Raw genomic sequence first — 25221 nt, forward strand, 5'->3', positions numbered from 1 at the left:
ACTCAACATGCAAGAGTTGAACCTTGAACCTACATGGAAAGAACCCAAAACCTTAGCACAACCTTACCAATTGTTCAAGGTGGGGACAAACCCTAACATATACATATAATATTATTTGCTCATCCTAAATGATGTTTATTTATTTTTCTTGTTAACTACAACCATACTTGCTTAATCAAATTTTGTTCTCATTTTAATAAAACATTCTCTAGTCTTACAACTCTATATTCTTTTTAATGAACAAAAATCTTTTAAAAGCTTATATAAAAATTAAGTACACCATAAAAATATCATTTAATTTTAGTACCAACATAACTTAAGATTTTTGTTGTTTTTAATAATGGCATTGCTATCACTTCTAACTTTGTTGAAAGCATTACATAGCAAGCTATCATTTAATGTTAATGCAAAAAAACTATCTATCATCCCTAGCCCTAGAAGTTCTTTGTAATGTTTTTAAGAGTTCTATTGCAAGTTCCTAATTTGGTGAGTATTCAAGAGACTTTTGAAGAGAGAAAACGTAGGCCACACTTCAAGACGAATTCACTCAACCCGAAAGGGAAAAGGAAAACCAACCCCTAAAAAAAAATGAATTGAAAAGTTCAAACATGCAAGCATGGAAGATCAATCATAATTTCTTCTGTCTAATCAAGTTTTAGCTAAAAGGAGGGACCCGTTTGGAAATTATTTATATTTTCTTTATGGAACAACTGTAATCAGATAATCAACACGGGACCCTCTCCCCAAGGACATATAGGTATTTCTTTCAAATACGTAGTTTTCTTGCATCTCATCTACGAATATCTTAGCTAACAAACAATTGTAACAAAAATTAACCCTCCTGTTTTCCTGATATTTAAGTAATCACTACATTAATCACCAGTGGGTGATTTTTTTATCTCTTGAAATTATTGTATAAGGCTCAAATTTCTGATAATTGACGTGCATTTCAGCTCATCATAAGAATCTTGCAGAGACGTTTTGTAAGGGTTTGAACATTGTTAGTTACCAATTCAATCATCGGAGTCGCGGAGTTGCAGGCAATTTGGTCTGGTAAGTCTTTTGAACAATTGCTTTTAGTAGTTTGATGTTTTGCAATCTGGATTTCCCATTTTGTTGCTTTCCTGTAATCTACTATCTCCGGTTTAATTTGCGGTTCTGGGTCGGAGATTTTGGTTGTTCTTTCCTTTTCCTTTTAAGATTTTTTTGTACAGAAGGCTAATAAAAACCCATTATTCAATTGTTTTCAAATTTTATTTTCTGTTAAAATCTGTAACTGTCACAGACTTTTGCTTTTTCCTATCTTGATTGTAGTTTCTTTTTGGGTATTGGAACTTGTTACATAGGTTGTTTTTGTTTTTGAAAATAAATTTAATTTTTAAAATTTGCAAATAGTGATTTAAATAATGAATCTGGGTAGTGAATATGAAGCTCAAGAAAAGGAAATTCGAAATTCGTTCTTGCCTTTTTACTTTGATTTTCAAAATTGTAAACGTTTATTTAACAGAAATCTGGGTAGCCAATATGAAGCTCAAGGACGAAATATCTTTTCTTGACCGACTTTACTAATTGTTTTACAATTTTTTTGGAGGAATTTCGTGATCAATTTTCTTGACAACGGTCTTAAAGAACTAATTATTGATTTGGAAAATATATGGTAATGTGAAGAAGTTGGTTTTAATTTCACTTACAATGGCTTTGAATGACATAACTATTTGATCTAGAAAATGTCTGTTAATATGCATGTTTTTAAATTTGTCATGGTTTTAAAGTTTAAACAGCTAGTTATTTGACCTGGATATTTTATCGTAATGTGAGGAATTTTCTTTCAAATTTTAGAAAAAAAGTGGTTTTAAGGAACTGGATATCTGATCTGTAAAAGGATGCTAATGCCGGGAATATTGTTTTTTAATTTACCTAAAATTGTTTAAATAACTGATTATTTCTTCCGGAAATTTATAGCACTGTAAGGAAATATTGTTTTTTTTTATTCGCAATTTAAATAACTAATTTTACTTACAATCGCTTTGAATGAGATAGCTTTTGATCTGGAAAATGTCCGTCAATATATTTGTTTTTTTCTCGTCATGGTTTTAAAGTCTAAACAGCTAGCTATTTGATCTGGAAATTTTATTGTAATGTGAGTAATTTTCTTTCAAATTTTAGTAAACAATGGTTGTAAGGAACTGTTTTATCGGATCTGTAAAAGGTATGCTAATACCAGGAAGATTGTTTTTAATTTACCTATAATTGTTTAAAATTTTAAGTAACTGATTATTTCATCTGGAAATTTGTAGTAATGTACGGAATTTTAATTTTTTTTAATCCTTTGGTTTCATTTGCAATTTGTTTTAAAGAACTAGTTATTTGATCCAGAAAATGTATGGTAAATGTGAGAAGTTTTGTTTTTCATTTTACTTAACAGTGTTAATAATAAATTTAACTGGTCATTTATAGTGAAAAATATATAGCAATAAACATAAATGTATGATTTTTAGGGCTTGTTTAAGAAAGTTCTTTGTTATTTCCCCTCCCTCTTTAATGCATCCAGATTACTTGGTTTAAAAATTATAAAGTTGTAATTGCAGATGATATATGGATGCCTTCCATTTTGAAAAAAATTTAACAGGAAATTTGTGTAACAAGCATATCAATAGGAAATTTGAAGGAAGAAACAGTTGATATTTGTTAGGTTCTTGCTGATTTTATTATCATTTTTATATAAGTGTTCTGATTTTAAGTCTTTTAATTTGTAGAAAACAGAATCTGAACGGTGTTATATGAGCAATATGAAATTCAAGGAAGGGCATAGGGTTGAGGTTTGTCGCTCAGATGGTGGTACTTTGCGATCCTGGTACAGAGCCAGGATCATTTCACACAATAGAGACTGCTACAGAGTTCAGTATGACAACCTTTTAAATGACCATGGGAAACATGTTGTGGAAGACGTGTATGCTGACATAGTTAGACCAGAACCTCCTACTATGACAGAAACAAGAAAATTGGGTCCTGGGGATCTGATAGAAGTGTATGATAACCATTCATGGAGGGAGGGTAGAGTTATCAAAGCTTTACCCAGCAGATTATTTGTTGTCAAACTGATGGAGCCACTACGACAGAGATCTTTTCACCAGTCTGTTATCCGGCCCCGGCTGTTTTGGGAGAATGACAGTTGGCTTCATCATGTTGAGGTAGCAAGTCATCTCTAACCTATTAATTGTTGGGTTTTTTTTAATAGCATTTGTCCTTGGATAGATAAAGTGAATAATATATCTTTATTTGTATTTATTGAGATATGTCATGAATTTTAAATTTTATAATGGAAAACACTGCATGGAGTTCTTTATAAAAGGTTTACAATACCATAAAAATTTGACAGGGATTCTCGAGAGCAAACAGAATTGGTTATCTTATTTTCTATGCATGTTTGTATTCCTCCTGTTGATCTTTCTTTTGTATAAAAAATTTCTATTTTTTTTACTGATTTGTAATATTATTATATCTTTTCCCTGTTCAAACCCAGGCAGGTAGAAAGCTCCTCGATTACTGTAGTGTAAAATCTCATCCCCTCTTAAGGAATTAAAAGAACAAAGTATTATATCTTTTCCTAGTTTACAAAATAGTTATCCTAGTTTTTCTTTCTTGCGTCTAAGTGATCTTGTTAAAATATTAAAGAGACTTCATCTACTGAAACAGTTTAATGGCAAACCGATTATTAAGAAATTTAATATTTGAATGCTTCTGTTTGTGTCGAGTGATTGTACTGCATGAAGGGCTTGAATAACTAATGATTAGATATTTAAACCCAGGCAGGTAGAAAGCTCCCCGATTACTGTAGTGTAAAATCTCATCCCCTCTTAAGGAATTAAAAGAACAAAGTATTATATCTTTTCCTAGTTTACAAAATAGTTATCCTAGTTTTTCTTTCTTGCGTCTAAGTGATCTTGTTAAAATATTAAACATACTTCATCTACTGAAACAGTTTAATGGCAAACCGATTATTAAGAAATTTAATATTTGAATGCTTCTGTTTGTGTCGAGTGATTGTACTGCATGAAGGGCTTGAATAACTAATGATTAGATATTTAAACCCAGGCAGGTAGAAAGCTCCCCGATTACTGTAGTGTAAAATCTCATCCCCTCTTAAGGAATTAAAACAGTTTAATGGCAAACCGATTATTAAGAAATTTAATATTTGAATGCTTCTGTTTGTGTCGAGTGATTGTACTGCACGAAGGGCTTGAATAACTAATGATTAGATATTTGGATTCCACATGAAATTGGCCATTAATTTATGAATTTGTTTAGAGAAAGCAGGGACATTCTGTATGGGAAGAATATTTAAGAGATTCTTTGTGAGATCTAGAACATATAATGTATTGTGAGATTTCTATGGTAGTTTTTTGTTCTGGCCCTCTGGGTTATCCAGGATTTTGGGAAGTAGCCGTAGAGCAAATGGTCATCTTCCACCAAGGTTTGGGGATGGCTGGAGAGTATTTGGTAAATTCCAAGATATGTGAAATGTTGTGGATGTACTTAAAATCATTTACTAAAGATGCTTATTCTTGAATAGTAGACAATAAAATAGGCAAATAATTTTTGTATTTGTGGTAGTAGACAATTATCTCATTAATTATTTTCCTTGGTATTTTCATCTTTCTATCCTGATTGCTCTCTATCATTTTGATGATGGATCACAGAGTGTGGTCCGAAACGTTGATGTAAAAAAACTTCACACAATCTAATCTAGAAACATTGATTGTTAACTTATAGATTGTGGAAACTTAATGTCTGTTATGTTGAAAAATACTGGGAATTGGGATTAGTCTAACTTGTAGATGTGTTAAAAGGAGAGATTTTTGTTTTTTAGCTTATAACTGGTCTGCCTTTGGGGAATCACCCATGTGCCAAGAAATGGGTGGGGTAAGGTTTGTGGATGTCTCTCATCCTTGTTCCATAGGAAGCAGGATGAAGAATCTCCAGGCTGTCTGCATGTATCTCGAAGGGTATCTTTCATCTCAAAGTTATTACAACTACCAATTCCTTCCACTGAACCAATGGTTTAATCACAAGCTGTTAATAATGTACTGATGTTGCTCATGGTATCTGAAGATGCTTTAGAAATAAATTGAGTTGATGTTGCCTGATGTCCTGATCCTCTTTTGTATATTTCATGCAGGTCGGTAGAGACCATTTAGCAAGAATGAAATTCCAAGTCCAAAAGGAATTGCATATTGGATGCCAGTTTCAAGAACAAAATGTGAAACGGAATACTGCATGCCAGGAATATGAACAAGTTGTGGCTGAATACCATCTACACAAACTTATATCAAAGAATGCAAAGAGAAAACCAGGCAGTTGTATGCAATCTGCATATGAAGGAGATTTGAAGACTGAAGCTGCTCCTCAGAAAAGGAGATTAATTCAAAAGTTTAGGGATCAAGAAGCAGTAGCACACTCTTCCTTTCCTATGCTGGAGAAGGTAGATACCTTTCCTTTCCCCAGAATACATGTGGGTGAGGAATGTGTACGCATGTCTTCATTTGAAGACAGAATAAATCTATCAGTTGAGAAAGCTGAAAGCATTCAATGCTCTGTAGCTAGTAGTAGTAGTAGCAATGAGTTAAATTATGTGTTACATTCTGATAAAAAGCTTTCAAAACGACCTTTCATCAATAGTCATTCTGATGATGCTCAGTCTTCCTGTGAATGCCCAAATGGGAGATCAATTGAACCTCTGACTGAGAAGGAAGTAGTTACTAAATTACATAAATTAGAACTTCGTGCATACTGTTCCACAATGAGAGCTTTTCATGCTTCTGGGTGTTTAACTTGGGAGCGAGAAGCCTTATTGACAAATCTCCGACTTGAATTGCACATTTCTGATGATGAGCATTTTTCTGAGTTGACACGCTTGTGCTCAACAAAAACTCTGTAAAAATCACTATTCATTAAGATTCATTCAATTGTATGTACTTTAAGTTTTGGGTTCACCTTATAAGTTGTGCATAGTTGATTCCCTCCCATCACTACAACTTTCCATGTTCCTCTTGCCCCTGCTTGCAGAAAAGGCTAATCTGAATAGGAAAAAATTATCTTAAGCTCCCTGTTGTGAATATTTGAGAAAATGGTTGGCATAGGCAGTCAAATAATGTGCTTTTGTGACTGTTTGTAACATAGATTCTCACTTATGAATGAAATCCCAGGTCAAATGTCTCAACTTATAGCTAAGTGCTATGCTACTTTTTGCAAATTGTCACAAGCAGCCTATTAATGAACCTATGAAAAATTTATACCACAGGTTCTCATTTATTGATCAATTAGTGGTCCTTAAAAACATCAACTATTGATAATGTTCCCTTCATATTATGTTGCTGTGTTTGCAATGTGATTAGCAATGAATATTTGTGTCTTCTCTATAAATCTCTACACACCTGACAGAAGAAGGCTTGGATAGAAATTGTTTATACCTATTTAGTCTATTGAATCTTCCTCGGTTGTAAAGAACAGAGAATATTTAGATGTTAAACATAACTACCATAAAGTTTAGTGTTCCATGTTTATAATATGGGATGTAATATTCTGCTTTTAGCCTGCTCATCTTTTCTTGTATTATGCAAATTTTAACTTCTGTTAGCCTGTTCATGTTTTCATGCATTAGCTATCGGATACAGCTGGTTTCTACACATCATTATGCTCATTGACTATAGATTTGGCTTCTCATTTTCATATTATTCATTCATTAAGTTTTCTAGAGAATCTTGCCACAGCCCGCATTTCCTTTATTAATAAATGTCCTATTTGATGGATTGTATGGGAAACTTTCACTTTGACTAATTATCTTTTGCTTATAATTTGAATATTGAGATAATCAATGTGCAATTTTTTATTTTATTAAATTAGGCCTTTACCATAAGGAAAACAAGACAATAACTGAATAGAAGCATTACAAATTTACAAATTGATAAAAAAGGATAGACATGGAGCTCACAAAAACTCATTTATCCTTTTTTGAGAGATATCATTAAATCATTTACTTTCTTCCAGTTTTGTAATATTTTTCCATTCACAAATGAAAGAAAAGTGACATGATCACCACTTTTTTCAACCTATTAAAAAAATCATATTGATGAGAGCTACTTATAAGTGGAGTTGTATAGGGATTTCGTTTTCTGTATGACAACTATGATTATTGGAATCGGATGAATCTCTTTCTTTTATATACAATCAGCTATTATGGGGCACTTCCAAATATTTTAGGATGAGAAGAACAGTAACCTTGTCAAATCAGTTGCAGTGAAAATATAATTTTCATACAATTAGATTAACAGATATCGAGTGTATTGGGATGTTTATTACAGAGATACTTCAATATTTCTCAGATGATGGGCTAATTGTCTAATATATTATATACATTTTTTTTTTATTTGCTAAATCTCCATCAAAATATTAGCAAATAGTGGTGGCTGTTGTCATTAGCACTCACTTCTAAAGAAGCAGATGTTGTTTGTTCAGGTCACATTATTATATACTAATCTTTAATGTGCAGGAGTACTAATTTCATTTCCTTCCTTTTATACCACCTTTGACAAAAATATGAAACATGCTTGGCCAGATGCGAAACATATTGAACACTTATTTGATTAAGAGTATCTTTTAAGTTGGTATATCTAACAGTGCTTCAGCGTTTCATCTTAGCTACAGCATTGAATAAATCCAGCACTAATTATTCACCTTGCTTCTTTCAAGGCAGTCAATGTTGGGACCTTGTTTAATAAGATTTTTATATAGTTGTTGGAGTTCAGCTGCAAGTGTGTAAATTTTTGGTAGATTTCAATTAGAAAACCATCTTCCACTGACATATATAGGACTCACACAATGTGGCATTTGGGTTTATGTTCCATCTCATTTGGTTTTAGTGCATTATTGATTTAGTTTCAAATGATTCATTTTGTTTGTTGGATTTTTTTTGAGAACTCCTGTCTGAGCCTCCTTGATCCATATGGTTTATTCATTATTGATATAATTTTTCTTTCATTTATCATACATTGGGTGGTTGTGTTTGTGTCAGAGTATATTGATGAAGTGCCTTATGGGAAATTTGAAATCATCATTCATTTCAATGGTATCTGCTGTGATGGTGCTGTATGTAGAAGGCCTCAGGAGTAGACGATGATCTTTGATATAGATTAGGTGTTTGATAAATTTGATGAGAGGCTGAAATGGCTGCATCCTTGAAGAGCAAATAATTTATTATTATATATAAAGATATAGTTCATTGTTCAGTGGGCACTGACATGTAGCTGGATAATGATGATGAATTGGTTGGGAATTTGCTTGGAACTTTTCTGAGCATAATCATAGTTGAAGCTTTGGATGCTCATTTAGTTTTTCTGGCATTGTGGATTGGATTGTTAAAAGTGGTTTCTAAGAATGGAATGAGTCAGTGTGGACATCACCTTACTTCGAAGTAGCATGCGAATTTCACAGATGGCTTTCATTGTAGACATTAATTGGAGTGCTCTCCTTTTTTCTGGTTTGGTTTATACGTCTAGAACTACAGGATTTCGGGTATGCTGTTGTATTTGGAAGTTCTGCTCAAATAAGTACACATCTGTCATCTTTTAGAGCATCTATAAGATATCAGTCTTTTGCAATCTAAATGTCATTTAAGTATCATAAGAACTTTCTGTGGATTAAGAGTAAAATTTGAAAAACTAATCAACTTGATAGTGAACAAACGTCTCATATTGTTCAGAGAGGATCATTGGTTAGAATTTTTAAACACCTAGATTTTTGAATTACTGATTAGAAGTAGGAATCAATGTTGGATGTGCTACAGATGATTAGAATTTCAAAATCCTTTTTCTCTCAGATTGCACTATAGTTGCAAATTCCAAATTTGAAACATTTAACATTTGTTTCAATAGGTTAAACCTATGTAATTGGGTTCGCTGGGAACATTGCCCATATCAATATGGGTCTGGTCTTGGTACAGGTTTGGGTTCGCCTAGGGTACCACCTAGGCAACCGGGGTTCCTTGTGGGTCCTTCACAGAAAGAATTTACAGGGACCCTCATGTGCCCAGTAGTACCTTGGGTGAACCTATGGCCATTGGGTCACAAAATGTAATAAAAAAGCATTTTTTTAAATAAAAAACTAACCTAAAAGCATTTTAATAAACAAAAAAGTGCATGCATACCTAATTTCACATAAAATTGTGAAAATAGCATGCATCATGATGGTTTGTGTGGTTTCAAAGGCATTAATCTGGGCTTGGTGGTGGGGGCTCTGCCCCTCGTCCCTGCCTTGTATTGCAATAGGGAACATGCTAGGAGTGCTGCCCCTCAACCTCACTGGGGGTGTTGCCTCCAAACCCTAATGAGGGGCATTGCCCCTCGACCCTGTTGGGGGTGTTGCCCCTCAACCCCATTGGGGTCTCCTCTCCCAGACCCCACTATTTATTATTATATAATTTAGATTTTTTAATATGTACGTACGTACGTATGTACATACATACATACTTGTACCTGTACCGTCAATCATACCAGGACTGATAACTTAGGGGTAAACTTTGAAGTACTTAACTTTTTCAACTCTTTGTTGGGATACAAATGAATCCAATGCCCCTTGAAGACTTATATTTTCAATCTATGTTAGGGCAAGATGAACAACAATATAAATGTTGAAAAATGATTGATGATTATCAACTCTTCCATAAGACAATGGCTGCTATAATATCTGAAGCAGATACTAGTACTTTTGGGACACAAATTTCTATCTTCATATTTATTCCTGTTAAATTTAGTTCCAGTTTAGATGTTTATAAAACCTGTGAGCAAGGAATATGCATTCATGCCTTCATTTTCAGATAGAATAAATCGGTCAGGTCAGGAAGCTAAAATCATGTGATCCTATGTAGCAATGAGTTAAATTATCTTTTAGAAAGTATTCAAAATGATTATTCATAAATAGTTTCTTTTTTTATGCTCAGCCTTCCTGTGACTGTACGAATTGGATGCCAAATGAACCTTTGACTTCAAGAAAATGGCTACTCAAGAACACAGAATATAATTTTTCGCAGAGCATTCCACAATGAGAGCTTTTAATGCTATTGAGTGTTTCAACTTGGGAGCAAGAAGCCTTGTCAAGAAATCAACATTTCAGATGATATTTCATGCTTTTGATGTAGGATGTAATATGCTTCTGTTCATGTCTGCATATCACTTTGTTAATTGTCTTGGAATGTCTGGACCCCTACTTTTGATCATAACATTAGGATCCCTTTCCCCTTCGTCACAGATTAGAATCTAGACAAAGTACTGGTAGATGAGATTTCATGAATGTGTTCTGTCGTATTTTGTTGGTAACTTATTTCCTTTTTCATACGAATTTAGGCTTTTCATTGTGGTCATCCTGATATGGTTGATATACTTTCTTCTACATGAGATCGAATAACCAAAGCCTTTAAAGTTATCAATTTAAGTGAAGCCATTTTTGGCAGATAAGTGTTATTTTCTGTTACTTCACATCTTGTAATGTAATTCATTTTGGCATTCTATTTTAGCAAGATATTTTAATTAGAGAGTTGTGTCAACTGTGAAATAATATCTATTTTAATAATGAAGTGTGATCTTATTGTTTAATTTTTAAACATGTATATAGATACATATTCCTATGATATCATTATGTTTGCAGTGTATCTAGCTCTATTATGTTTCTGTTATTTATTCAAACCTCATAATTATCATCATACCAAGCCTATAACAGAAACATAATGGAGTTAAATACAAAACATATTGTAATGTTTGGTGCTCATGCATGCAAAATGCATCAATATCCAAATAGAAATAACCAGGCTCCTGACTGACTGCAGTTTGCTGCTGGGAAAGTAGAACCTTTCTGCTGTTGATTGAAAGAAGTGGCAGAAATGGTCATCACTAGCTGGATACAGCATCTCTAAGATGTGGGAGTTTGCAGCTCTTGCTGCTGCTGCTGTGTTAATTATGAATACTCGAGAAGGGATTTGGCAGTCCCAACCTGTCCTTTACTGGATTCTGTTTTAAGTTTGTAGCTTTCCAAGGTTTCAGAATTGGTGGGGAGACTCTTACTGAGCCTTGTTCTGAAAAAGCGATAGCTGTGGTCGACATTAACTGGAAGCAGCTTGTTTAGCATGTGGAAGGTCTGCTGCTCTTGCTGCTACTACTCTGGTGAGTCCATTGTGAATGCTCTAGCAGAGACTCAGCAGCGCCAATCTGTCCTTTACTGGATTCTGTTTTTATCTTGATGCCCTTTAAGTTTTCAGAATTGGTGGGGATGACTCTTCTTAATCCTCTTTTGTAGATGTGACATCATCACTATATTCTCCACTTGTCGAAGCATGTAATGCCCCCTTTTAGTTAAATCAGCCTGTATGGGCCCAATACTTATTTTCCTCAGTAAGGATATGGAGCAAATAAATAAATTTAACAATGGGGGCCATGAGCTGGGATGTCAGGTGCAACATTCAATAAATTATAATAAAATAATATTTAATCTCTGCATAAAGGGGCTTGGGTTTCCATTAAGGAGTGATCATTTATGAGGTGTTACAAGTAGGAAGCGGCTATACAGCCATATAGATTTCCAGAAATACATGTATAAAGAAACGCATCAGGACATGTGCCACTTATATATCTGACTATTTATATGGCTGCATAGCCAGTTCCAATCTTCCCAGAATTAATAAATATTATTTTATGGGGGCATTGGGTTTTGGGCACCCAAGTGGGTCCTCTAGCTATCATATAGTGAAGAGCTTGGTTGCTTTTGAAGACACTGCTGATTTCCATATAATTTCTGTGACAGCTTGAGCCATGCACCCAACCATGAGTCCAAGGACGAAAATCCTAAGATATGGGAGATTGGAGGATTGAAACCCTCGTTTTTTTTTAAGGTAATCTCATGTAGAGGTTGTAATAGGTGCTGAAGGCTATGTTCATCATTCTAGCTAGTATTTCTATGCTGTTTGTTTGAAATATTTCAGTTATATTTAAATAATGATATTCAGTTCCTGCCTGTTTATGAATATTTTTACTGTTTATGCAATCTATTGCCAAATTATCTAGCTAAAAGTCATCACACTGACAACTCTAACCATCCCTTGGTGATCACAAGGTATTTGATTATTTTTAGGTTGTGGAATTAGGAGAGACTTATATGGTTTTACTTTTAGGAGTATAATGCTTGCATTCTTTTGGAGAAGTTTAACAAAGTTTTCAAACCATCAAATTAAGGTTCAAATTAGAAGGAAAAAACATGGTGCTTAGAGGCATTTTTGATGGATCACCATGAATGGTCACAACTAAGAGGACAGATAGGAATTTTCATTAAAGGGACAAGTTGCATGGGAAGCCAGCTGCTTGATGACAAAGGGCATGCCCATAATTCAGTCTTGGTTAAGCATCATACTTATCATGTTGACACTCATAATATTTTGGATAATCAAATTGTGGTGTTTAGTGAATTGCCTCCAAGGCTATTGTGGGATAGGGGATCACAACACATCATAGAGTTGGAACAAAGTTCTAGGCTTGTCATGACCACCCTTAATTGCCATCTGTGGATGTACAAAGAAGAAAGAGAAAGGGCTAAAAAAACAATTGTTGGAAATGGGTCACATTTGGCCAAGTTCTAGTCCTTCTGCATTATTTAAGGTGCTTGTAAAGAAAAAAGATGGTATAGTGAAGATGTGCATAGACTACAAAGCCTTGAACAAAAAGACCATCAAAAACAAGTACCCAATTCCTAGGATTGATTAGCTTATTGATGAGTTGAATGGAGTAGCCTATTTTTTGAAGGTTGATCTCAAATTATGATTTCATAAGAGCCATGTGTGCAATAAGGACGTGCACAAAATAACATTTAGATGCCATTTTGGTCGCTATGAGTTCTTAGTCATGCCTTTTGGCTTGACAAATGCTCTAGCCACTTTTTAGTCATTTATGAATTAGGTATTCAATAATCAATTAAGAAAAAGTGTTTCAGATTTCTTTGAAGATATATTGGTTTACAACAAAACCTAGGAAGATGCTTGAAGCATTAAGATACTATTTGTGAAATATTAGAGCAATAGTCTCTCTTTGCGAAGGAATCAAGTGTGAGTTTAGGGTTATATATTTTGTACAGGTTACGCTCCCCTATAGTTGCTTTCGCCTAGGTCGTGTGATTAGTGTTAAAGGTGTTCAAGTCATCAACATAAGGTTTAAGCCATTTCAGATTGGCCACCTCCTACCACATTGATATTATGTGGGGATCTTTTGGCCTTTGCAGTTAATATAGGAGGTTTGTTAGGGATATTTTGCCGCTGGTAGAACCCCTAACTGATAAGATTAAAAAAGGAGCTTTTTGACACAACCCAAGAGTCCTTTGACAAGCTCAAGGAGATAATGATTTCATTCCCTATACTTGCTATTCTAGATTTCTCACAACTTTTTGTTGTAGAATGTGATGCTTCAAGAGAGGGAATCAAGGCAGTATTAGTGTAGAAAGGATACCCCGTAGCATTTGTGAATAGAAAACTGAAAGATTCAGAAAGGGGATTCTCCATTTATAGCAAAGAGATGCTTGCTATCATGCATGATTTTGGCCAAGTTCCAACAATACTTAGTTTTTCGAAGGTTTGTGGCAAAGATTGATCATAACAGTTTGAAATTATTTCTTGGCCATTGTGACTTTAATGATAACAAAAATGTGTGAGTTAGCTTCAAGCTTATGATTTTGATAAAGTACACGAAGGGTAAACGAATGCAACTGTTGATGCTCTCTCTTCAATGCTTTGTCTACACTCCATTTCTACTATTTCTATTAATTCAAAGGCTTCAATCATGTTAGAATATTCTACGAACACCTTTGCTACTAATATTCTAAATGAAGGAGTGAAGGATGATAGATACTTATTAGCATATGGTCTCATTTTATACAAGGATAGTATTTTCTCAATTTTTGAATCTAAGATGAAGTAAAATATTTTGAGGTCTTTGCATGATACACTAATTGTTGGAAACATATGGTTCTACAAGACTTATAGGCGGATAAGAGAAAGGCTCTTCTAAAAAAGCCTTAAGAAAGATGTTCTGAAACATATTAGGGAGCACATAACATGCCAACAAAATAAAGTAAGAGCATGTTTATCCTATAGGATTGGTATAGCTTTTGCTTATTCCCAAGTAGAAGCTCTTGCCTAATGTAAATAACAAGAATTGCATTTATGTTGTAGTGCATAGGTTAACTAAGTATGAACACTTTTTGGACATCCCTACAAAATTTAAAGCACATGAGGAAGCTGATCTATTTTTTAGAGAAGTGTTTAGGCTACATGACTTGCCAAAGAACATTGCCAATGATAGGGATAATTGATTTAACCTTACTTGATTTGGTGTTTATTGACAATAGGGTATTAGCAACTAGCAAATTGGTGAAACATAGCGAAGACATTTTGAGTTCACTTAAAAGTCATTTGCACAAGGTCCAAAATCAATGGAAGTTGTATGCAGATCAACACTGTGCTAGGAGATCATTCAAGGTGGGAGATATGGTTTTTTTACGCCTATAGCCTTCAAAGCAAAGTGGAGCTAAAAAGTTCAAACCTTTTGTCTATGGACCACACAGAGTTTTGAGAAGGATCGGTGAAGTGGCTTATGAGTTAGAGTTGTGTTTCTTGCCTCAAAAAGGCACTTGGCTAGTATATTGCGTTCTCAATTGATTTGTCACCCTTGGATAATAAAGGGAAACTTGTTCTAGGAGCCATCACTGACATATGGGAGAATAAATTGAGAGACATGGCCATCACAAAATACTTGGTCCATTGGAGGAACCTACTTACAAAGGATGCTACTTGGGAGGGTCTTGAGATATTTGAATATCCAACATTGTATTGCTTGTGGGCAAGCGATTTTGGGGAGGGTAGACTTGTAATGAGATATTTGGATAGAGCAAAATTAATAACTCTAACAATGGAGCCATGAGTTGGGATGTCAGGTGTGATAGTCAATAAATTATAATAAAATAATATTTAATCCTAGCATAAGGGGATGTGGGTGGACTAGGAGTTACAAGTTGACTTTTAAGACAACATGGGAGCTATTTGAAAAGGATCTTGCCAGAATTAGTGCTTGGCTGCTTTTGGAAATACTGCCAATTCCCTTATAATTTCTCCTACAGCTTGAGCCATGTGTTCAACTATCAGTTCAGGGATGAAAACTCTTGGATTTGAGAGATTGGAGGACGAAAACCCTCTGATTTTCAGAAGGTAATCTCATTTAGAGGTTGTAATCTGTGCTTAAGGTTATTTGTATTCTGTTTATTTGAAACTTCCCAGTATATTTGAATAACAATATTCCGTTCTAGCTTGTTTGTGAAATTTTTTTTACTGTTTATGCAATTATTGCAAAATTATTTAGCTACAGGTCACCTCAAGGCATGGGAAATACGAAATCTGGAGGCTGGGATTTTTTTAAGTTCTCATTCTCTGTTTTGATTGATCAAGCTCTGCTTTTTTGAGAAAATTCTGTTTCTTGTCAATCTCAAGTTTTAAATGCTTGTTTACCTTGAATTGACCTTTCAGCAAATAGAATTCTAAACCAATGCAGTTTTTTCATTTTGTGATATGGTGGCATTCAGCTCCTGGTTTTTTCTTTTAATCGTTGCCCTTTCCTCTGCTACCCCTGATTCTCATCTTTGAAATTCTGATTCTCTTCGTTCAATTTCATCTGTACAGCTTTCAATTGAACAAATTTATCAGAATATCAATGTATTTCTACACCATAAGTCTTAAACAAACAATAGTTAACTTGTTGACAGGATTTAAGTACTTAACCATTTCCATTATAAGGAATCTGCAATTTAGCCAACCATCTTGCCCCCTCATCTTGCCAACCATTTCCCTCTCCCTATGATTGGACTTCTTGTGTTGATCCACCATGATAGGGGGATAAGGTTACAACAGGGTGCCCTGGAAGCCCATCTCTCCTAAGCCCAAAGGCAATACCCTTTGTACCCCCTTGGCCTCACGGGACCATCTGGTCCCCACCTTAAGGTGGCGTACCTAGGCGAGTGCCCCATCACTGTACCCCTCTTGCAATCCTTATATCCTCTACCATGGCTGCAAGCATTCAAAGCATATAAAAGATTCCAGTATCATGCATGTATTTTACATATAATAAATAAATTGCAGATATTCATAAATCCAATGCAGTTAATGTTTACTGTGATATATGTATAACAGCAGTGTATTATTTAATCATTAGTATGTAGGGGTATATTTATTAATGCATCATTTATTCAGTTATGCACAAGGAAACTCATACCAAACAGTAATACTCATTTGAACTGCTGAATGTTTAATGTCTTCTTAAATTTTAATCCGAATCCTTCGATGATGGATGATTCATTGATATTTCTAAAATGAAAGTCCTATATGCCCCTCCTTCTTAATGAATGATCTCCTTATATCTTGTTCCCTTGAATAGACATGTCTCTTCATAATACTCGTTGACTATTCAACATAGTCTTTATTTAATCTAATTCTTTAAATCATTAGTTATCCTTCGTGAGCGATTTCCTCAATGGAATCTTTCTACTATGATGAGAATAATGCATAGCTTGTATTGCTGCTACCTTTTAGTTTCTGTTTGTTTGTTTCTAATTGCTGCAGCCTTTTGGTATTAAAATATCATTGCTGTGAATCACACAATCTATTATCCAGTGCTTCCTGCTTTTCATTTCTCTTTTCAATTTAGTCAGCCAGCAAGGTGAAGGTTGGCTTTAAGAATATTAATTTATTCCAATTTATTTACCTTACTGCTGCCTCTTAGAATAAGTCAGCCTTCTATTATTTTTATTATTTGTTTTTTTGTTCCCATAAGAGTCGGCCGGCATCAAACATAAGGGAGTCGGCTAAGGTTTTAGAAAATTGATATGTCTTATAAATAAGACAATTTTCTTATTGGTGATTTATATCAGTTTTCGAGCGGGGGCATGACAGATTAGCACCAAGAAGACTAAGGAAATGTCAGGTCAAGACAGTCTGATACAGAGAAGTAACTGTACCAATCAATAGGCCTTGTGAAATATCTTGACCACAGGAGCTCTATGAGCAGGTTAAGGGGATGAAAACAAGGCCATTCAGATGGTTTATTCACCTGCTGTACTTGCCCCCCCAAAGACAGAAAAAGCTGTCTGGGTTCAGATTCGGTGGAACTTGCCAGCAAGCAATTAGAGATGGATACAGTACATGTCAAACTCATTCAGATATAACAGAATAGAGGAGCTAACCGTCTTGATGGAAGGAGAATTTGACTCCACTGCCTGTCAGTTGTGATCCAACTTCTCCACAACCATCTTCGATGGTTTGTAATTGATACGAATGGATTGTATGTGAGAGCTATAATCAGGCGTATATAGTTGATTCTAAGCTGCTGCAGACTGTAGGAAGTGTGTGTTTCTCAGTCTGAGTGGTGAAATCATGGTCATTGTAGAAGCATATTGTAGTCCCAATGTGGCATTTTAATGCTCCATAGCTGAATATAAGCCTGAAATTGTGCAATTTGCTATTTTGGGAAGCATAACTCATCTTTGCTGAAGTTTTCATCCACAAGGGATTTATTCTGGGTGAACATATGTTCATGCCAATATATATGATGTAGCTCTTCTTGTTTCTATGTTCATTGCCCATTTCATTAGGCATTCATTAATGGGTGACGAGAACTGTTTGGGTATCTATAGCTAAATTTGCCCTTTTCTTTGAATCTTTCATTTCCAGCACTCTGGCCAACATTACAATTCTTTGTTATATTTTAATGATGCTTTCATTAGCAAAGATCTGAGACAAGTCCAAGGGGTTGAGCATAATTCGTTAAGGCATTGAGTTCTCATTGTGGAGACCCAAGATCAAATCCCAAAGGGACATCGAATATGGGATTCTTATTTGTGACTCTTGGTCTTCCATAGTTGGCTTCTAATGTGGAAGTGATTTCTAAATATGTTAATTTCTAAGTTTTGACTCCTGGTCTTCCAAAGGTGGTTTATAGCGTGGTTGATTGAAAGGAGCTGATATTAGTCTCATGGTTGTGCTCTACTAGAGCTTGTATTGGTCTTATGTTGATGCTCATATGAGCAGAATATTTGTAAATTATTAGCAATTAAAAAAAACGAGATTTTAGACAGGACATCCCTAGTTTGATTTTATGATTAATATCAATTTTGGTGATTTACTCATTGGTATAACCAACCCAACTGCAGGTCATTATCTCCATCAGAATGCTTCACAATGCATTGCTGGATAATCAGAGGGCTTCACATTTTTAGGTTTCCTTGATTCATTGAAAGGTAGTGCCAAATTCAAATTCTTGGGACTGGATATCATCTTCTATAAAGTCTTCAGTTCCAATTTTTTCTTCCCTATTATTCCCCAATTTTCGGCAATTTTTTTTTTGCAGATTTTGTTATCTGAATGAGAACACATACATGTTTAGGTTCTATAAATAAGTTATATGGCAATGCGTTAGTGGAAGCTGAATAGTTTGATTTTGGAGGAGCCATCTATCATCTTGTGACTGGTGTAGTAGGTTTGCTGACCTGTTATTTTGTTACAGAGAGCTTGGCATGCTTGCCACTGGTTTATCGGGCATTGTGGAAGGCATAAACTGTAATGAACTGGTTGGATGAGAAAAATTGTCCTCAATTATTATTTATTTAAATTCCGACCCCTTAATTGATTGACTGTGACTGGTAGATGAAGCTCATTCTCATCTTCATCTTCTAACTTTACAGTTAAATAAAACACCTTTCCTTGTATGATAAAATATTGTCAACTCCTCAGGTTCTAAGTCAGCTGGGCAGATATAAATATTGCTGCTTGTCCCATTCTGATACTCATGAGATCTAAATTTATGGTTAGTAAAATTTGTGTATAAAAAGAAGTGATGATGACAAAGCCTTATGTAGCACGTGTATAACTGTGGTATTGCATTTTACATATTCACATGGGCTGGTACTTGATTAATGTTTTACATAGTCACATGGGCTGGTGTACTTTATTAAATGTTTCACATAGTCACATGGGCCATTGTATGTACTTTAATAACCATTCTATCTTGTCTTCTCTATCTTTGTTGGAATTTCACAAATCATGAGCAATCATTTTTCAGATATAAAATCAATCCAATACTATGCTTCACCATTCAAATCCTCACAATAAATTTTGAGTAAATAACAATGGTATCTCAGTTTTCATATCAGCAGTAGAGAAAGAAAGAGAAAGAAAGAAACTATATAATGTCCAGGAAAGACCAAAAATAGGTCAAAGGGAATACAGCATACATCAAGTAAAATAGAAAAGAAGTAGGACAGAAAGGAGCCGTAGATTTAAAGCAATTACAATTAAGCAAGAAAATGAGGAATAACAAAGAAATAGAACCAAGGGGGATAACCTAGTAAGGTTAACCCTCAAACTAGTACAAACGTAAATAGAAGTGTGATGGGAAGACCACACAAAGCAGTGGAAGCAGATGAAGACCTACTTGGTGAAGGACCAAAATCATCAGGTGTTACTATTCTGGGAGGAATTGGATGAACCGATGATATTATCATCAATTTCTGTATTAGTAGTAATGCATTGTCTGAGAATGCTTATTGGGGAAATTCCAACGCTAAGGGGGTCACATGGGACAGCCAAGGAGGCAGCTGATTCTGCTGAGAGTGTTCAATGTCGAAGAATGGCTGGTGGTAGGGAAGAAATTGGTAATGCTAGCTTGCCTTAGACATCTGTGCCATGGAAGAGGGTTGTGAGAAGGCTCCGGCACAGAGAATTGATATCGCCAAAATCATTTGAATGAGAGCTGCGGTGCTGAGGAGCCTTAGCTGTAGTAGACTGCAAGGGTAAGGAATGCCTCAGTGACCTTTCTCCAAGGGAAAAGTTGACCATAGCCTTAAAAAATCCACTCTTGAAATGGGTCATGTATACACCTGCTTTCAGAATTTCTCTCTTTCCTAATGCAACTAGTATCTAAAAATTTCTTATTGCTTGCCTGTGTATAATGGAGTAAATTTACAATTTTGCAATTGTTAAATAAGACAAATACCTTAGCAAGTAGTTAGTACAATCTCTAACATGGTCTGACAAGAAACAACTGCCATAGTTCTCAATCATTTGTTTCAATGATGGCATGTTGATTTTGGTGACTTGCATTCTGATAAGCACTAGCATGCCAACTTCATACAATTTTTCAAACCACAGGTCCACCAACTGATAGTACTATAGTTGCTTTAGCAGATTTGCAACTATGTTTCTGGGTTCTTCCCTGGAGATCACCATACTGCCAACAATAACTGGTTTAGGATCATCCATAATTCACCTAAAATCCTGGGTCTTGCCTGGGAATGTTCTAAGTAAATGACCATCAAAAAGTAGTCATAACAAAAAGAATTAAATAAACACACAATAAAAAAGAGACACCTAACTAAATCTAACTGAACAAGTAATTGAATAATATCCAACCTGCCACCCCTTTATCCTTGCCTCCCAAAATCCCCTTCCAAACCTAACTCAGCCGCGTAAATGGTAAAACTAAGCATACTAAACAGAAATTAAATATATCACAGCTCCTGAGTTGAATTATGATCACTGATGATTTTCCCAACAGTCAATACTCAATATAAACCTGTCATATATCATATCTCATGACTGCTTTGATACTTCAAATTATCAATTTATTCATTGTTTTAAGTTACTTTTTTTAGCAACCTTGAGATTATGTAAATTTACCTTTATTTTTCATTATTAAATATTTTTATCTCACATTGGCAGCTTGTTCCCTTCTATTTCAGACATTTCATCAAGAAATGAAGATATCTTAGATATGTGATGATCACTAATTGGCAATTGTACGTGCAGATCCATGGGACAATAGGAAAAAAGGGTGGCAACAAGATCGGTTAGCAGCAATGATAGGGCATGGTTGCATGTTGGCAATGGTGTGCAGCTAGCTGGTTCCCAAGCTTGCTGCTTTCGGTCAAATGACGTATTTAAATGCTTGTTAGATGGCAACGATATTCTTTGATTAATGGTCATTGAATGGGATGGATGATCTTTGGGCAGCAGTAAAGCTAATGTGCTCACTGTTTTTTCTGTCAGTTAACATCAACCCGCTTTAGTGCAAGTTATCGTCTTCACAAAATTGGTAAATGGTAGCTTATTTATTTTGATGAACATGAGAGCAATCTCTTTTTCAAAGATTCTACTTTGTCAACTTAGAGCAATTTGTCAGAATTACCATCCAAAATTTCTAGCAGCATAGTCCTTTTCAAATTGTTTTACTCTACATGGTTGACTCTATTGCGATTTCATTCTTAAACCTTTCTTGCCCATATTTTGTGTAACCTGTAAACACAGTATACCAATTTGTTAGCTCATTCTTTAAAATGTTTATCATGTCAATCATCAATGCTTTTGCCTATTTTGTTGTACTTCTAAATGACCATTTTCCAGGTATCCCTCTTTCATTTTAAATATTAGGCTCGGTTAATCTATCTTGCGATTTTTTGGGATCACTAATTCAATTTTTAATAACTGCCTGCAACCTTAAAACAAGAAATTTTATATCCACCATAGTTTCCACTTTCCTGCATGTACATCAGTTGAAAATTGAAACAGAGTAATATCATTTATCATTTTGAAAGTTTTTCAATAGACCCAAAAAAGTTGCAGTTAATTTTTCAGCCCAATTTTGTCTTTCAATGCATGTTTTCTTAATAATAACAATAGTTGTTTTTAACTTTTTATTGAATATGCCAGCTTGCTCATTGGCCTAAGTGTAGTTGGCGATTTTTAGGTTTAATTCTTAAGTTTTCCAACATTCCACTTTCTTAAGGAAGTCTTCCTCTATTATAAGTGAAGATTTTAATTTAGTGGACATCCATATCTGCTCAAATACGTTCATAGATCAAGCTGACCATACTTTTGGCGGTACTGCTAGGGAAATGTTTTGCCATTGTCAAGGTAATTCATTGTTGGTAAGAGTACCCGAATTCATTGAGGAATGTTTGGCAGGTTCAACAGATCCAAACCCTACCCTTTCAAACCAATCTTTTACCAGTCCTCTGCAGCAGTAGGTTTGTTAAATTCTCTCCTATGAAGTTTTCTTATAAAATTATCCACTTTGGTGGCTGATTCTATATGGATAATCAAGTAAGTGGAAATTACTTGGAGACCACATCCGATATGTACTTTGGCTGGACTTCATTTATAGCAGATCTTATGTTTCCATAATTTTTAAGGGATTTGTGGGTACTCTGAAAGAGAAAAGCATAAATATCAGAAAAAGAGTCCTAAGAAGAATTTTCCGTTTGGTGGTGTTTCTCTTAATTTCTTCAGGAAAAATATTTTAGCCCTTTTAAAAAATATAGATGAATAGGCAAATACTATGTAAATCCTACTTAACTAATACTCCACGTTGAATGGGTAAGATAACTTGAACTTGCCTAAGTATTTGGTCGTTGCATCATCTGCAGCAAGTCATAGTATAGCAAGAGCTGCAGGAAACTGTCTAGCTTAAAGCTCTAGAGTGAGGACACAATTTGTGGAGAAAGAAAATGAGCCAGATATTATTTTTTGTATAGTATAATTATTAATTTTTATTCCGAGTTAATTTTGTTCCACTACAAATTCAGGATGCAGTATGAGTGTCATCGACCCGCTTTACACTTAAACATGGCAAGCACTGCCTTTTTTCGTGTGCCTAGCACACCTCTAGAATATATATCTAAACAGGACCACAGAAAAACTGAGAGTTATTTCAAAAGTCTACAATAGTGAGATATTTAGTTATATTATATAATGACACAAATGTATAAGCCCATATAAAAAACAGTACTTGGGATCCCATTCATGTATTCCAGCAAACCTTGTAACCGTTGTTTGTCAAAATATAGATCAAGACCTCGTTCAAGAAAACATCTAGAGAGCAATTAAACAAACTGGCACAATAGAGAAGCATTAACACAAATTCCACCTTAAATGCATATCATACTTTTAGTAGGCTATACTTTGTCATGAAATCTTGGAACACTCAGGCCACCACATGAAATGCAATTTGTTAAGTAATTACAAAAATCATTCAAATGCAGGAAACATATGAAGCAATTCAGAATGCATAAATGTGAAATAATTACACAAGTCTGGTCTTGTATTACAATATAAATAGCTCACATTTTCAAAACTAGAAATGTATCTTAGTAGATTTTAGAACCTCATTATCATACCAAGCAAATTTTCATCTCACTTATGCCAACACTCACCCTTCGGAAAATTAGGAAGTAGAAAAACCATGTGAGGATACAGTGAACGACTTAGAAAATCAAGCATCATCAACCCTATCCTGAAATTAGCTGCACCAACTTATCATGTCTTTCAAAATAGCCTTTGGCCCTATGTAGAAACTATATCTACCAGAGACATATTTGACTGCACTTTTGTGTCTATGTGGACTTATGAAAAGTTGTCATCAGAGAAAGCACCTTTACAGTCTGAACCCTTACTTTTAAGTGATTCATTAATATCTTCTGTTTCAGTATTTATGATGTAGTGTCATCTCTATTAAGGTATCTGGAACATATTTCTCGTCTGTTCTTGAAATATTCAGAGAAGGGAATGATAATATTTAACATGTTGTGTGGAAAATGGCAGGCAGCTTTTTGAAAGCAGGATAAACAAAATAATCTGCCCGGGAAATATCATTTATTTGAAAATGTCTGGAGAGCTTTGATTTCATATATTGTAGCTTTGATTTCATATATTGGAGCTGAATCTGAGTTGTATTATTGAAAAGAGGACAAAGCTGCACTTGTAAACAGTGCATGGATGGAGAAAGAAGTAGCAACTGTACATGTAAAGTGTGAAGGTTGGAAAACTTCACAATATGTGCTTTTGATTCTTTATTAAATTATTTGCATCACTAAGTATCAATGCTATTGTCACTGCTATTTCCTTAAATTACTTAGAAGTTAAGATTGTTTATCTGTAGGTATGTATGCCTGGAAAGGCCTGTTTATTTCATGATCCTAACTATTTATCTCATCCTGGAAGGGTTATATTGAAATAATAAATCTGTTTATTAGCATTGTGATTATATGTAAGTTACACATTTGATGTGTTCCCCTAACAGTACGGAATCAGGTCTGCAAACAAATGAAGTTTATCTCAGGAATGGCAGTGGCTCTCAAAAAAATCATTTGAAGGGTCTTTCCTTTCAAGTTTCATTTAATATTTACTCATTTTAAATGTTCATAGAAAATTTGCATTGACAGTGTATATTGTTAATCTATAGCTCTAATATCCATTTTGGTGTGTTTCAAACTTTCAGGCAAAGCTTCTGGCTATAGGAACGAACGCATTGCAACAAAAGTAGCTAAGAGTTCTTTGGGGAGAAGAGCTCCTGTACATAACCCCCTCCTGAACATATCAAGGAACCATTTTGCTAGTTGACAGCGTGCGTTGTTTGCATTAATTTGTAATACGAATGTTTCCCTGATTTTGTTAGTTCTAAAAGTTAATCAATAAAAAGGTAGCAAGGAGCTCCGGAAAGCAAGCAAACTACAAGATGCGCCTAGAAAGAATTGTTCTCCATCATGGAATAAATTAATATGCATTTACAAATGTTGTGATAGGTCTGCTATCGAGTTGGGTATCTCCTCAGATTACTCTGGATATTCCTTGGAATTGTATCTTTCAGCAACTTTTCACTTCCCTGGACTTTTAACTACAGGGTCCCATAGACTATTTGATCTGGTGGACGTTATGACCATTTTGGTCTGGTGATAGAGTTATGAAAAATCTCTATTTGTCTATCGTTATGCTATATGATTTTGTGTAATGCTATATATTCTGACACTGTCAAATCCTTTCTAAGCAATTATTGGTTGCCACATGTATGATCCACAATGAAAGCTTAGATTTTACACAGTCAAATCTTTTTAAGCAATTACATGTATTATCCACAATAAAAGCTTGGATTCAATTTCTTAATAATTATTGAGCTTGCTCCTAAAAGATTAACGTTTTGTTAGTGTAAAAGAGCACACTATGTGTCTTGTCAACAAAAGGGCTGTTAAACCTCCATTGACTAATTTAAAAATAAAACGTTGGTATCTTTTGTAGCTTGTGCATGATTGCTAGGAGTTGGATTT

General features: G+C 34.7%; 1 protein-coding gene across 5 annotated transcripts; it reads left to right on the forward strand.

Moving 5' to 3' along the window:
- Positions 1-582: 582 nt before the first annotated feature.
- On the forward strand, positions 583-24882 carry LOC131036461 (uncharacterized). Of its 5 annotated transcripts, none has more exons than XR_009104101.2 (6): positions 824-1053; positions 2757-3191; positions 5180-5482; positions 20933-21218; positions 23723-23936; positions 24399-24882. XR_009104101.2 is itself a non-coding variant. In XM_057968352.2 (4 exons), exons 3-4 carry the CDS (start codon positions 2781-2783, stop codon positions 5936-5938), a joined length of 1170 nt encoding a protein of 389 aa, XP_057824335.2. In that variant the 5' UTR covers positions 583-757; positions 954-1053; positions 2764-2780; the 3' UTR covers positions 5939-5993. The 5 variants fall into 5 exon arrangements, 2 of the variants coding, with proteins under 2 accessions (XP_057824335.2, XP_057824334.2); XR_009104103.2 differs by lacking the exon at positions 23723-23936 and having other exon boundaries at positions 20933-21012; positions 21173-21218; XR_009104102.2 differs by lacking the exon at positions 23723-23936.
- Positions 24883-25221: the final 339 nt, after the last annotated feature.

This window comes from Cryptomeria japonica, chromosome 7 (genome assembly GCF_030272615.1).
Source record: "Cryptomeria japonica chromosome 7, Sugi_1.0, whole genome shotgun sequence".
Taxonomy (NCBI): domain Eukaryota; kingdom Viridiplantae; phylum Streptophyta; class Pinopsida; order Cupressales; family Cupressaceae; genus Cryptomeria; species Cryptomeria japonica.